Below are 15,438 nucleotides of genomic sequence, written 5' to 3' on the forward strand. Positions count from 1 at the left end.
ATTCAGCGATACTGAGATACAGTAAAAGTTTTTGGTTGACTATCAGTTCTTGCCAGTCAAAATTACAAAAATTAAACTGAAGACTGAAACAATGAAAATTTTCCAGAATTCTAAAAAAAAAGTCCGAGGTTTCTCCCGGATTTTAAAAAACGGGTTTCTCCCAGAATGTATTTGTCCCAGAGTGTATACACCCTGTATTACATAGACTCCACATATGAATCATGAACAACAATAGCTTATAGAATGAATTACCTTTTAACATATAGCATCAGTGAACAAGAAGGAAAATGCCCATATTATAGCAGGCAGGGCACTAAACGGTGTTCAGGACTTACAAGAGAACAATGTTCTGCCAGAAGGCATTACTGGTAAAGTATTCACTGAAGCAGAAAATCTATTGAACAAATTACAAATTATAACAACAGGAAATAAAAATTATTTCAATAACAAGGGACAATATCAAACCTTCATACAACTAAAAATCAATTCCCTAATTTCCACATAGTGGTATATAAATATGTTTGAAACTAGCAGTAATAACATTTGTTTCATCTGTGACACAAAATAACAGAGTATAAGAAAGCAAAAATATTCAAGTAAAACACACAATCATATGAAAGTGTAAAATTAACATTAGCCTCAAGTAACTTGTCTCATAGTAAGACAACACCACAAGCAGTTCGGAAGTGTGCTGTGCACGTGGGTGTTTTTATCAGTATTGTTAGTGACAGTGTCCAAAAATTAACATTTTTTAGATAATTGCTCTTGTATACCTTACGCAATTTTTTCACATTTTATAAATAGTATATCACTTAAGCAAACAACACACCAACAAAGCATTCAAGTGACTATTATGTGTCAACAACATACACTTACAATTGATACTGGAATGAAAATAATGAAAGTTTTTATTATACATGGTGTGTGTATATATATGTATAAAGAATATGTGAAGAACCACACATCGTTGAAACCATGCACTTATACATAATGGCAAGCTTCTTGTCACTTGTATGCAATTTGATTGTAAGATAAAAAACTGATTGGCAACTAATATAGGGGAGAGACATGACTCAGAACTTTGTGTACAACTACCTGTAAACACTAAGAAAACAGTCATAAGTAGGAAGTAAGATCCTATTATATTCATATGACAGAAAGCACTATACAGTAGTCCAAATAATGTCTACGTAAATGGTAGACATAACCACTGTGTAAGTGTAAGAAGGTTCAGATTAACAACAGCACATCAGGAATTATCAATGTCTTATCAAACGCAAACTGCTGGTAGACGTAATTTACCCAAATTTTTATGTCGCATGTAGCCCAAGATCTATGTGTACGTAAAAAGTCTAGAATGTATAAAGGTAATCATACCAGAAAGCAATGCTATGTACCCTCCAATTAAAATGACAAATTAAATACCAGAAGTATTATGTTATTATTCATTGTCATACATGCATTCCTTATGAAAAGTAGCTTAATGTCTTTGATAATAATAAACTTAATAGTAACAATGTAGCAGTTCAACTGGTTGTGAATTGTTGGCTAATATGACATTTATGATTTCTATATTCTGCTTTTAGTCTCTACCTCATTACACTTATACTATTTTTTCAACTACCATTTACATAAACACTGGGCTACATCCTATAAACATATGTATTAATGTATAGTATTTTCTGTCATATGTAGATATAAGGACATTCTACTTGTAAGACTGGTCCTTACTGCAGTTGTTCGCTAGGTTCTAATTCACATGTCTTTTCGTTATTACTTGCCAGCCAGTTTACGAGTTATTTACAAAATGTTCCTCACAGGACACTGTCGCTAAGAATGCCAATAGAAAAACCACAACACACTTCTGAACTCATGTGGTATCTTTTTACTATTGAACAAGTTACTTGGGGTTCACATTAACTTTACATTTTCATATGATTCTGTACTGGAATTTTTTTTGCTTACTTATATGCTGTTGCATAGAATTACATATTACTGTTAGTTTCAAATATTTTATATACCACTGTGTGGCAACTATAAGATAGATTTTTAATTGTACGAAGATTTCATATTGTCTCTTGGTATTGCAATAATTTTTGTTTCTTTTGCTACAATTTATAAATTGTTCAGTAGCTTTTCTGCTTCAATGAATATTCTACCAGTAGTACCATCAGGCACAAGTTGCCTTCTTGTAAGCCTTGATGCATAACATTTACTGACCTGCCTGCAGTGGTATAGGCATTTTCCATGTTGTTCATTGGTGCTACATATCATGTGTAACTCATTCTATAAACTGTGTTGTTCACACTTTTCATGTGAAGCCTATGTAATGTAATGCCTGCACAGTGGATGTAACCACCTCATATAATTGAGAGACAATTATGTATTGTTTTCTAATGCTATGTCACTACAGTAAAGTAGTGTGTTAATTGTGACCTCACTCTGCCATACAGAAATTATCTGGTAGCACACTATGTGATTAAAAGCATCCGGACACCCCCAAAAACATACTTATTCATATTAGGTGCAGTGAGCTGCCACCTACTGCCAGGCACTCCGTATCAGCAACCTCAGCAGTCATTAGACATCATGAGAGCAGAATTCGCTGCTCCATGGAACTCACTAACTTCAAATGTGGTCAGGTGATTGAGAGTCACTTGTGTCGTACGTCTGTATGCGAGACAGAAACATATGTGAAACAAATGTTATTACTGTTAGTTTTAAATATTTTACATTTTATTATACTGAAGAGGGGTGTAATATGTAATAAGCCAACATCTATCCCCAGGCCATAACACAGGAATTACAAACTACATCGGGATCTACTGCAAGTAGTATGACAGTTAGACAGGAGGTGAATAAACTTGGATTTCATGATCAAGAGGCTGCTCATAAGCCACACATCATGTTGGTAAATGCCAAACAACGCCCCACTTGGTGTAAGGAGTGTAAACACTGGACAACTGAACAGTGGAAAAACATTATGTAGAGTGACGAATCACAGTACACAATGTGGTGATCCGACGACAGAGTGTGGGTATGGCGAATGCCTGGTGAACGTCATCTGCCAGAGTGTGTAGTGCCAACAGTAAAATTCAGAAGTGGTGGTGGTGTCATGTCGTGGTTGTGTTTTTCATGGAGGGGATTTGCACCCCTTGTTGTTTTGCATGGCACTATCACACCACAGACCTACATTGATGTTTTAAGCACCTTCTTGCTTCCCACTGTTGAAGAGCAATTCGGGGATGGCGATTGCATCTTTCAACACAACTGAGCACCTGTTCATAATGCATGACCTGTGGCGCAGTGGTTACACGACAATAACATCGCTGTAATGGGCTGGCCTGCACAGCGTCCTGACCGGAATCCTATAGAACACCTTTGGGATGTTTTGGAATGCCAACTTTGTGCCAGGCCTCACCGACCAACATCGATACCTCTCCACAGTGCAGCACTTCGCGAAGAATGGGCTGCCATTACCCAAAAAACCTTCCAGCACCTAATTCAATGTATGCCTGTGAGAGTGGAAGGTGTCATCAAAGCTAATGGTGGGCCAATACCATACTGAATTCCAGCATTACCGATGGAGGGCGCCACGAACTTTAGAGTCATTTTCAGCCAGGTGTCCGGATACTTTTGATCACATAGTGTGAGTTACTACACAGTGAATGTGGCAATATCTCTGCCTTGGGTAAGAATTTAGAAATCTGTACTTTTCTTTCAATATAACGACGCTCTGTGTCATAATACTTGTGCATAATGTAAATATATTTTTTGGTGATATGTTTATTCTGGTTAGGATTTTCGACTCTGCATAAAACATCATTCAGATGGCATATGACTGAAGTGATAATATTTCATGACTAAAAGAATGCCCTTTTGTAGACATCCCCGATATTGTATGTTTTAGATCAATTTCTGTACAGTCTTTTCATGTAACAAAATCAATCATATTTACCCTATGGTAAGGGGCCCCTTAATATAAATGAACTCAGGGTTTTGAAGATACTTTTATATTTTTTCTTATGAAAATTACAAGTTGTGTTATTGACAAAAAATTTCTTCAAATCTAACAAAAAAGCCAACATTATCAGTTTTACATTTCTGAAAATTATTGGTTGCTTAAACTGCAGCATTAAAAAAGCAAATAAAAACTAATAAGTTACAAGGATATTTACTTTCAAAACATGACGCCCCCCCCCCCCCCCCACCCCTATCATCTAATGCTACCAGACTGTGCAATCACATCATAATTATTGCCATTATCTTTTATTTCAAGTTTAGCCATTTTCATCACCCTCACACACATAAGACCATATTTATTTTAAAAGAAATGCCACCTTTATTTCGATAACTTCTTGGTTAGTAGGGAAGCCTGCATTGAGTTTCTCCTGCACATACAGCGCAAATAACTGCTTCAGGGCACGAAATCTTACCTTCTGAAGTCCCAGAAAATTTTTTGTGAAGAACTAAAACAATGGAAAATCCAGGATGGAATAGTGACATCATCGTGTGTGTGTGTGTGTGTGTGTGTGTGTGTGTGTGTGTGTGTGTGTGAGTGAGAGAGAGAGAGAGAATGTGTGTGTGTGTGTGTGTGTGTGTGTGTGTGTGTGTGTGGGTGGGTGTGTGTGTGTGGGTGGGTGTGTGTGTGTGGGTGGGTGTGTGTGTGTGTGGGTGGGTGTGTGTGGGTGAGAGAGAGAGAGAGAGAGAGAGAGAGAGAGAGAGAGAGAGAGAGAGAGAGAGAGAAGAAGGCGGCTTTTTGGCCGAAAGCTTGCTTACTTGTTTAGCAGCCTTTTTGTTGTGCCTGTCTGCAACTCAACATATCATGTAGAACTAGTATCCATTTTAACCCATTCTTCATCTTGTACTTACTTCATACAAACATTCACTTCATTGTCAGTGAATTTTCATACTGCCATGAACTTGTTTATAGGGTTTGCTTCATTAATGACTATTAACTCAAATGTTAGCATTGAATGGTCTATGCAAATCATTTGTGAACTCTCAGACCCAGTTACCACAATAAAGCCTTGGCTACGATTTGCATATATTGTTGATCACCAAAATTTACTGTTGTTACGACTCTGAGAATGAAAGCTAATTGAACACTGCAGTTACTTTTAAGATTGTTACTGCCATATATATGCTAAGATAAGAACGACAGGAAATGTAATTAAATTTCAAATTAAAATAACAATGACTATTAACTGAATATCTGTGTTACAGAATGTATTTTTTAAATGATGAATTTGATAAATATCATTACACACCAGTAAATAGTAATTGTAAAAATTAAAACAGTCCCTACACTACAGTTACTCTATAGTTACAGAATGAAATTACACACTTTCAGAGACTTAACTGGACTCCTACAGATATAATTTTATGAATACAGACTGAAGCGGTGAGCGAAAATTTGTACTACGTCCGGGAACCGAACCTGGATCTCCTGCTTACCAGGCAGGTGCATTAGCCACTAAGCCACCTTGGCACAGTGGTCCACACAACTGCACGGATTACCCTGGCACACCTCCCTCCTTGATCCAAATTCTCACTGCCGCCACAGTCTACTTTAAATTCCCCCTTACACACAAGCAGAATTGCTGAGGCTCTCCATGTTGTGGAATAACACCTCAGCATTGAACCTTCATGGCTAATACACCTGCCTAATAAGCACAAGACCCCAGTTCCATTTCCAGCCTTGGTAAAAAATTTCACTCACTGCTTCAGTCTATAGACATACTCTATAAATATTTGAAATATTCTGATGAACTTAAAAGTCACAACACCAAGGAAATTTAAATACGAATTCAATCTACATTCAAACATGAAACAAAGAAATACCTTGTGGCAAACCATGAAGAATGTTTAACGTGAGACTGCGATGCTCTTCATTCTGTGGCATAACCACTATTGCATACAATGTTCCACGGCTTGCTATATTTGCTAGTACCCTACTTAGGGGCACTTCCTCATTTGGGAATAATAAATCAACAGTAAGACCAACTCCTTTCAACCAGTGTTCAATATATTCGGCATATTCCCTGAAACCAGACAAAGCATTGCAAATGTACTTACACAGCAGGCAAAAACCAAAATAGAAACAAACTTGGCTGACTATACTGTTTCACTACTGGATTGACAGGCAGCATTTTCTTTACCCATGTTTGTGAAACTACTGGATATTTCTAAAATGAATGTAAAAAATGAGAGGGCTGGTAGAGTGGGTCATAACAAGCAACTTTCGCATAACAACCCATACCCACAACTCTTCACATTCAGCACCAGGCATCATTTAACAGTGTTACGCACCGCCAGGAAGATAGCATATAATGCGTCATCCGAGTTGACATGGTAGCAGGTCAACATTTTGATTTTCTCAGAAACACTGAGGCAAAAGAAGATGGGGCTCATGTTTTGTGACCTTTATTTGAAAACAGTAATAAAAACTGCTCGAAATTACATCATTCTGCTTGAATGCATTCCAGAAAACAACATCCAAGTGATTATCACACCCTATCAAACACACCTGGCAAAGTGGGGATTACATCAGAAGCTGGCATAATTCACACTTTTAACTCTTTATCTGTCTTGACAGGTATTTCATAAACAACAGATTTGAGGTGTACCAAAACAAAACAAAAAATCAAGGGGCACCAAGCATCGACCGAACATGCAAGCCATGCCAACGGTCCACTGCACCCTATCCAATACCATCCAAATGATTTTGCACCCCATGAGAGAAGTCGGCAAATGCATCATCATGCCAATACCATATATGCTGCCACAGGTGAATGGAGCATGTTCCAACAACTCAGGCAGTGTTTCCCAGACAAAAAAAATCTGCATTCAGTCGTTGGGGGAGCATCTGTGGACCAATCATGTTACTGCCTATCAAACCAGCCCAAATGATGATGGAGTGCTCTTGGTGACCACAAACAAAGGCAGCTAGCGGATTTTTCCTTGTGCACAAATGTTGATTGTGGTTGTTGAAGATACCTTCCTTTGTGAAGGATGGATGCCTCACCTGTAAAAGTACAAAGTATGTGAATTCAGGTGGAATGGCACACTTCCACAAAAACCACAAGCCCACAAAAACCACAAGCAGAAGTCAATGCGGCAAGGAAACTTTTCTGGGTTAAGGACTTGAGCTTCCTGAAGGAAGTAAGGATGCAAATAATTTTCATTCCACACATGACAGACCGTGGATTTGGAAAAGCAGGAATTTTTCCTTATTGCCCTAATGACAGATTCCAGAAGACATAGATACATATGATACTGAATAACAAGATGTTTCTTGGACAAAATGCCACTGAAATAGGTTCACTTTAATCTAACAAAAGGAAAGTCACGGCAAGCAAAGCACTTCATGTTAACTCCAAAAAAAGATACTGTTATAAGGGACTGCAATGAAAATGATACTTACAGTGCTGAAAGCAAGGAGTCCCTATCATGTGATTCTGATTCTACCTCCAGAACACCTAACAGTGATACAGAACATCAAGAGTCAAATTAAAATGAAGGCAAGGTAAATATATACTTGATGGAATAGATGATTTTATTATTGAGTAAATATATTTCATGCTGATAATGTCATAGACTTACTGAAACTGATATTTGCTTGTAAATTTTCCTGAATGCAAGTGTTTTTGAAGCAGTAATTTTGAATTTAATTAACCTACAAAAACTTGTTTCGGATAGAAAATGTAATATGTTGTTGTGAATATACCAATATATATTTTTTAAGCTTTAAAATAGTGATTGGATTCCAATTTGGTTTGTACATACAAAATAAATAAAAATTCAGCTCGCCTTGTGAGGTGAAACTAGTCAACAATTAAAATAATAAGCGCAATTATGAATAAAAAATTAACACGTGAATGTACCATCATCAAGGTTGTACAGTTAACACTTCAAATTCGTATTGCAATATCACTACAGTAAATGAATGATGATAATTCATCAACTCTGAAAGCACTAAGGAGGAAGGGAAAATTCATAAATGAGTCGTTTTAACATCCATTTAATGCAGTTGGGACTTGGACTCGAAAAATGACATAATACGTGGGTAAATGGTAATGATAGGAGTAACTTCAAGGTTCCACCATTTGGGTTGAAATGGCAGTGATAAGGTGACATCCTAGTAAATGTATATCTGTATGTTTTTTCTAGCTCGTTGATTTCGCGTCTGGGGAACTGTGGTCAATTCTGTTCTGTAAGTTCTACCTTTTCAATGTTACAACATAACTTCAATGTTCCAGCACTGAAGCCAAAGAATCATTTTCTCCAGAATGAATTTTCACTCTGCAGTGGAATGATTAAAACTGTATGCCAGACCAGGATTCAAACCTGGCACCTCTGCTTTCTGTGGGCAAGTGCTCTACTGACTGAGCTACCCAAACATAAACCCATGACCCATCCCCACAGCTTTACTTCCACCAGTACCTCATTTTGTACCTTCGAAACTTTACTAGTTCTCCTGCAAAACTAGCACCCCTGGAAGAAAAGATACTACAGAGACATGGCTTAGTGACAGCCTGTGGGATTGTTACCAGAATGCATATTCCCTCTGCAGCAGTGTGTGTGCTGTTTTGAAATTCTGAGTCTGGTCTGACACATGGTTTTAATTCGCCAAGAAGAATTGTCGACAATGTACGCATGCAAAGCATGAAACATTTCTCTTGTCTGGCCTTTTACAGCAAATCCCTGACCAAGAGCACAACTGATGTCCTATAAGTCACTTAAAGTGTCTCATGCAAGACCTAAAGGACAGAGTATACCTCTTTGAGATTACCTGGAGTATGAAAGCTAATGTAAACTCAGCTTATAACATATATGTTAACCAACTGAAATGTCATTTACAGCGACTGGATTGCGTTGACACTGGTATCAAAAGTAGTTTGAACAGTTTCTTTGCTGAAAGCGAATTATTTACAATTGTATTTATAAAGTCAAAATTCATCCCACTGCAAGATCTTTTGCTATGTAGGGCGGTTGTTATGTTTCACATACTTGTCCAAATAGTGTATTCTTGTGCTTTGTCACTGTTTATTTTGATCTAATTCCCAGATACAGTTTTTGTAATTGTAAACATGCTGAAGCACACAACTGCTGCCAACGAGGGAGTTCAAAGCACAAGGTCTTTATGGCCTGATGAAGCTATAGTACTCTATAAATACTGCAACAGCATGATATCATGGGACAGAAGAGATATTGTATTAAACCACATGCAGAGGAGAAGTACAAATGAAATAGATCAAAGAATTCTATTGCGCAAATACAGCTGATTATATACGCTGGTTCATTGTTGGCCTTTGCTACCATCCTACAGTGATCTCTATGTGACTTACATGGTGAACTGGGTGATTCTTTGCATTGTGTTTGGTTTCCCATTTGGACTTTGCCTGTTATGTGTTATCTGCTGCTGCTGCACTATTGCTTGGACCGGGAATAGGACAGGTTTTCATCTTGTGACCTGCCTGGCTCAGCAAATGATGAAGTTATCTGTTTCCATGTTTATGATGCCACATTTATTTCATGTAACAGTTTCAAGTTTTATGTAGAAATAAATGTCAATTGCTGTCTGCAAATATGGTGATGACATGATTGTGAGACAGCACAACCATGATGGTATTTTTGAACTATGAAGTGTTGGGAAGCATGGAAACCACTCAACAGTTAATGTAACAACTTCAGCAGCAGACACTAACACCACAGCACTTTCAAGAACCATTGCATAAAACTCATCAATGGCATCAAGTCCTGCCACCCCGGTGTTTCTGCTGTTTGACAAAGCAAAAAGACAATGAGCATCTCCCAAAGGTGGATGACACTTCATGGAGGCAAGTCAACATACGTTTCTTTGTATCATGTAGTGCAGATATTTGATTCATTAATAGAGCCTTCAACCATTTCATTAGACAGTGTCTGTCATCCTCTCATCAGGCAGAATATGTACACTGCCAACTGATCATTTTGCATCAGAACATGTATATGGCAGCTGCTGGACTAGAACTCCTCCAACACATGGAAAGAAACTCAACCTTACGCAGCCTGGGTTATGGAATTACTAATATTGAGGCACACCTGTAATTTCCCCTCCAAATGTTGTTGTTTGCCCCCAGTGCCTTTTAAAGCAGATACACATAGAACACCCCACTATGATGCTATCTGCCAAATTGCTTCGAAGCAGGACAATGTGGAAGTTTACTGCGTACACCTTTGCAAGTCCGCTGCCTGGAACAACAATGCGACAGCTCAAACAATTTTCAACCAGTGGCAAAATGCTCTGCCCATTACACAGAGAAAGTGCATCGCCGAGTTCTACTGGTAAATAAATGCTGATTAAAAACTTAGTTGGCCAACCTCAGGACCTTGTGATGACCCTAGTATCCTTGCCATGCATTCACTATATTAGTTAAAACTACATTTATGCCTCAGATCAGATATGTAACTTCAAAGCTTTGGATCTCAGTAACAGATAATACTGAATGAAGTTATCCAAGAACATCAATTTAAGAACATACGGAAAATTTTTTGACAATCTGCCATGAACAGAAATTACAGAAGTGGCCAGCCTCACAGCTGGTACTTTTAATACCCACATGACTGTTTTTTAGGGTATTATAATGAACTGCTCACGAACGAATGGTGCTTTTGAGAGTCACCTAAGTCCACCTTACATCACATATAATGCAAAAGAACTGATTTGTTCAATTTGCCTGGGTTGGAGGAAGTGTGTAGTGTTCAAATTTTGACCCTGTACTGCAGGAAAACTACTCCAATAGGTGTAAAAATGGTCACTATATTAGACGATTTTGCAATTGCGAGTAATGACTACCATCAGCTGTAGAATGGAATGACGACAGTGAAAATCTGTGCTGGATCGAGACTTGAACCCAGATTTCCCACTTATCACGAGCAGTGACCTTACCATTTGGCTATCCGTGTACAACTCACGGCCAGACCAAAACTTCCATATGTCGTCAACCATACGTCGGGTGCCATTCACAGGAATAGTTAACTTTTCTTTTTGGTACAGCTGCATTATAATCCCTTATGAATCAGTCAAGATATGACCATCATGACATTCTGCACTTTGGGCACTGAACAGTATTGTATTGTATTTTTTATTGGTCCTGTTGTCTACACAGCGGCTTATGCATAAGACATTGGACAAGTCAAGTTATAAATATACAGGCTGAAAGTCATTTCAAGGCATACATATTTAAGGTTACAATAATACACTTCACACGTAAGTATTTATACAACACATTTCATAAATTTAAATATTCTTCAATGAGGTAAAAGCAGTGATGCTGTAAATATGACTTTAGAGATTTTCCAAATGTATTGACCTCAGTGATAGCTTTTATGTTTTCATGTGAAAAGTACCTTTTTGGCACAGTGCTGTGCTGATTTGAGTCATATGTAAGTTTCTGTTTTGTCTGGTGAAGTGATCATATATATCACAGTTTTTTTGCAGTCTCCAGTCCTTGCCTATTACATTTAATTTAAAGAAGAAAAGAGTTTCCATAATAGATACACATGGTAATGGAGGAATACCAGATTTCTTAAACAGTGGTTTACAACAGTCTCTAGGTTTGCACCCTAACAAGATTCTAATGGCCCTTTTTTTGTAGTTTAAAAGTGCTATTAGCTGCTTTAGAGTTCCCCCAGAAGGTGACCCCATATCTAAGACGAGAATGAAAGCACGCACGATATGTATTCAACACTGTTTTCTCACTACAGCATGATTTCAATGAACAAAGAAGGTAACACGTTTTTCTCAGTTCTGCATTGAGATATTCAATATGCTTATTCCATCTCATGTTACTCTGCAGCCAAAGTCCTAAGAATTTGGTTTCAGTATTTTTATCAACTGGTTCGTCACTGATAGAGGCTGATGGGATAAACATGTCCTTGTTAGGAACATTGTGGAATTTTGGAACAATGGTTTTCTTACTGTTAACCCATACCATCACAATCTTGGTGGTGGCACTTACTTCTGAAAACATTTTTGGGGGTCATATGTAAACAACAGGTTAATTTCCCATTGAATTACCTGTTCATGCCATTCAGTAACCTATCCATTGCAGAGAAACCAGACTCTTGTTTCTCAGTTGAAAAAGGGTCTAGGAACCAAAACAAGATGAGGCTCATATTTTGCTCAAAGCTTTGAATGAATTTGTGTTGCTGATAAACTGTCCTAATGTAAGTTTATCCACTGAATGAAATATACACACGTCAAAACTACTTTTAAAAAGGCGAGTGAACAAAACTATTCCAGAAATCAACTGGACACTTGACTTACATTACCACATATCACAAACACAACAAAAACTTATCAATGTAAGTGCCAACTCCCGGCCAAATTGAGGAATATTCTACACACCTCATGCACACTTCTAAGCTCATTCAAAGGCATTAATAGAGTTGGTCTTCAGCAAAACTGTCTGAGCATTTGTCACAAAGGCTCCTGTTTAAGTTCTTTTTCAGGTCTTGAGTTGCTTGTATGCAGCATGTAGAGTAGGCTGAAAAACCAGTCTCTTGACACAAGGCTAGTATGCATCAACAAACTACATCCAAGCAACTATACAATGTACATTATGCCAGCAGTACTACGATTTGTTATAACATCCAAAAGGTTTGATAAACAAATCAGTTTCATTCTACAGTGACTATTAAGTTCCCAAAGTTTTGAGAGAGAGAGAGAGAGAGAGAGAGAGAGAGAGAGAGAGAGAGAGAGAGAGATACAGTGACTATTAAGTTCCCAAAGTTTTGAGAGAGAGAGAGAGAGAGAGAGAGAGAGAGAGAGAGAGATGTTAAAAGGCAGCTGACTAGTAGAAACTTCAAGCATTACTTTTCTATCAGTCACAATACTTCTACCTGCAGTATGAATGCTGTACTTGTAAGGGTGTCACTTTCAGCAATATAGTGCAATTCATATTTAAGTAATTGCAGTAAATATATGCTTTTATACAGTTACGGATGTAGGTAACAATCATTCTGTGGTACCCGCAAGATTAAATGTAATGCCTCGTAAATTGGAATCAACTTAAAACGTACTTTCACTACAACATTCAAAACTATGATGGCATAACAGTAGAACGATTGCACCACTGATGGATCACTTGGCATCACATAACTGCAGAAGGGTTGCACCATTGACTGAATTCGAGAGCAAGTGTTACACTAGAAAGTGCGAGGAAATAATTCCCTTAAAATCCACATAAATATGCTAAAAATGAAGACAAGGTTTATGCCCCCAGAATTTAGCATCAAAACATAAGGAACGTTAACCGTGCATATGTTAGCACAGTATGATTAAAGTGGAGTCATTCTCTGTAATTTTTCACTGGCAGCTGTTTAATACATTCTGAGCACTGTGCACTGCTATGAGCAATGTGAAACTTTGTATTGGCGTGTGAAACTTTTTCTGATCTAGTGACTTCCTAATAATAATAATAATAATAATAATAATAATAATAATAATAATAAAACTTTCCTGATAAGACACTGGTTGCTTTCATCAAACTATGTAAAACTAAATCAAGCTAAATTTCTATTAATGCTGACCAACCCCCCCCCCCCCCCCCCCCTCCCCTTGACCGAATATTGTCTTGTTTAGTTTTTATTGAAACCACAACAATAACAAAATGAACCCAAATTGGAAAAAAACTGAACAAACTATGCCAGAAAAATACTGATTCCTTTATTAGAGCTCATCCTGATGAGGTAAGCAGACACGATGAGCCTAAAATCCAAACAAGCAGAAAACCCTGCATGAGAAATGTAGACTCACCTCTGACTCTTGTTACAGACAATTATTTCACAATCATTTGTCCGGTCCATTGGCGGAATATTACTTGGTGGTCGGACATCTTTAGGTGGAATGTTCCTTGGTTCTGCCATTCCTGGTCTGAAAGGTGCACCACCAAATGGAGGTTGCTCCTTCCTGAATGGACAAAAATCAGGTCGTTTCCTACTAAAACACGACAAGATTATATAATAAAATGAAAAACGTTCAAAAACATAAAATTTCTGGCATACATAATTATTAAAAAAGTGAACATAATACAACACTGACCCTGTTTATTTACCCTAAAGAGATGTATCAAAATATCATGAACTACAATTATATACAATTACATATATTCATAGCTACTATTTATGAGGCACTACGTCCTGTACAGTTAACAAAAAGCATATTGCCAGAACAATATACCATCTGTCTTGCTGTGAACATTTCTTTTTTATGTAATCATCTGTTATCATTCAGTTGAGAGGCAAGATATTAAAAAACAAAAAGATCAATGAAATGGTGTTGTGAAAAGTCTGTTACGTGGTAGTTCATCACAGTTTACCACTGTTTCCTTGCATCAAACACAGCTAGAAATGTCAAAAATTTGGGGCTGCTACAAATATGTAAGCTGCTACAGCTAGTACTCCAAAAACAAGCTCTGTTCACGGTTTCGAAGTGAGCAATGAAGAGTAGCAGAACTGGCTGCAACAGTATACTCAGTAAACAACTGTAGGTTCAGCTTTCCACTGCTCTAAGCAGTCAGCTTGTTTTATTGGGTCATTTTGTGCATTTCCTTTTGTGTTTAGGGTTTTATATTGTTCATGTGCAACAACTGAATATGGTTTGTTTCACTTTGTCTCCCAATTCTGATAACAGCTTTGTTTATGTTAGTCACATTGCACGTGTAATAGGAATATTGTCAATGCTAATGCTTTCTTCACCTTCAACCTTACATTCGATCACTTTAACATGCTCATTTTGTACACAATCAATAATGTCCATGTGTGATCCTGAAGTAAGTTTTTTGTTCTCAACAACTGCCTGGCAGTTCAAGATCAATAATGCATTATAGAACATCATACACAGACAAGATGTCACTGCTGCTGAAACCTGTGTCACTTTGTTTTCTTCATCTGTTGAATATGGTTGAATGGAACACTGGTGGCCAGACTGGTGCTTTGGTTATGCCAGGTGTACTGAATATGTAACAGTCTTCAGATTTACAGATTTCAAGGATGTTTCAATCTCATTTAAATTCACTGAGTCACTCCATGTCAAATCAACACACCTATTTTACATTATCCTCTTAGATTTTGCTGAAAGTTGGTATACTTATAGTGGGCACTGAGACTAAGAAAAATACCAAATTTCAATTTTTTATCTCAAACAATTCCTGAAATATGGCTATGTAAACTTTTCAAAAACAAGCCAAAAATGTGTGAACGGACTTTTTTTTTTTAATTGTCCTAGGGGCTGCCCTAATTGAGCTAGAGAACTGGGAAAGGTGTCATTTTGCATGCTCTTTCCAGGGATATACAACAAAACATAGCATCTAATTAATAACCTTTTTCAAAATACTAATTAATATTTTTTATTTAATTTTAATTTCTTTTACAAAAGGTACATAATTGAAC

General features: G+C 37.4%; 1 protein-coding gene across 8 annotated transcripts in view; it reads right to left on the reverse strand.

The window, feature by feature from the left end:
* LOC126355793 (nuclear receptor coactivator 5) overlaps positions 1-15,438 on the reverse strand; it is a 132,052-nt gene that overhangs the window by 36,341 nt on the left and 80,273 nt on the right. For 4 of the 8 annotated variants that reach the window (XM_050006210.1, XM_050006208.1, XM_050006212.1 and 1 more), the window contains 2 exons: positions 13,805-13,957; positions 5,845-6,044 (listed from right to left, as the gene is read on the reverse strand). In XM_050006210.1, coding sequence (XP_049862167.1) covers positions 5,845-6,044; positions 13,805-13,957 — 353 coding nt within the window. Of the gene's footprint in view, positions 1-5,844; positions 6,045-13,804; positions 13,988-15,438 lie in introns of all 8 variants that reach the window. The other 4 variants (XM_050006205.1, XM_050006211.1, XM_050006207.1 and 1 more) reach the window with 1 other exon arrangement.

The sequence above is a fragment of the Schistocerca gregaria genome, chromosome 3, assembly GCF_023897955.1.
Source record: "Schistocerca gregaria isolate iqSchGreg1 chromosome 3, iqSchGreg1.2, whole genome shotgun sequence".
Lineage (NCBI taxonomy): Eukaryota > Metazoa > Arthropoda > Insecta > Orthoptera > Acrididae > Schistocerca > Schistocerca gregaria.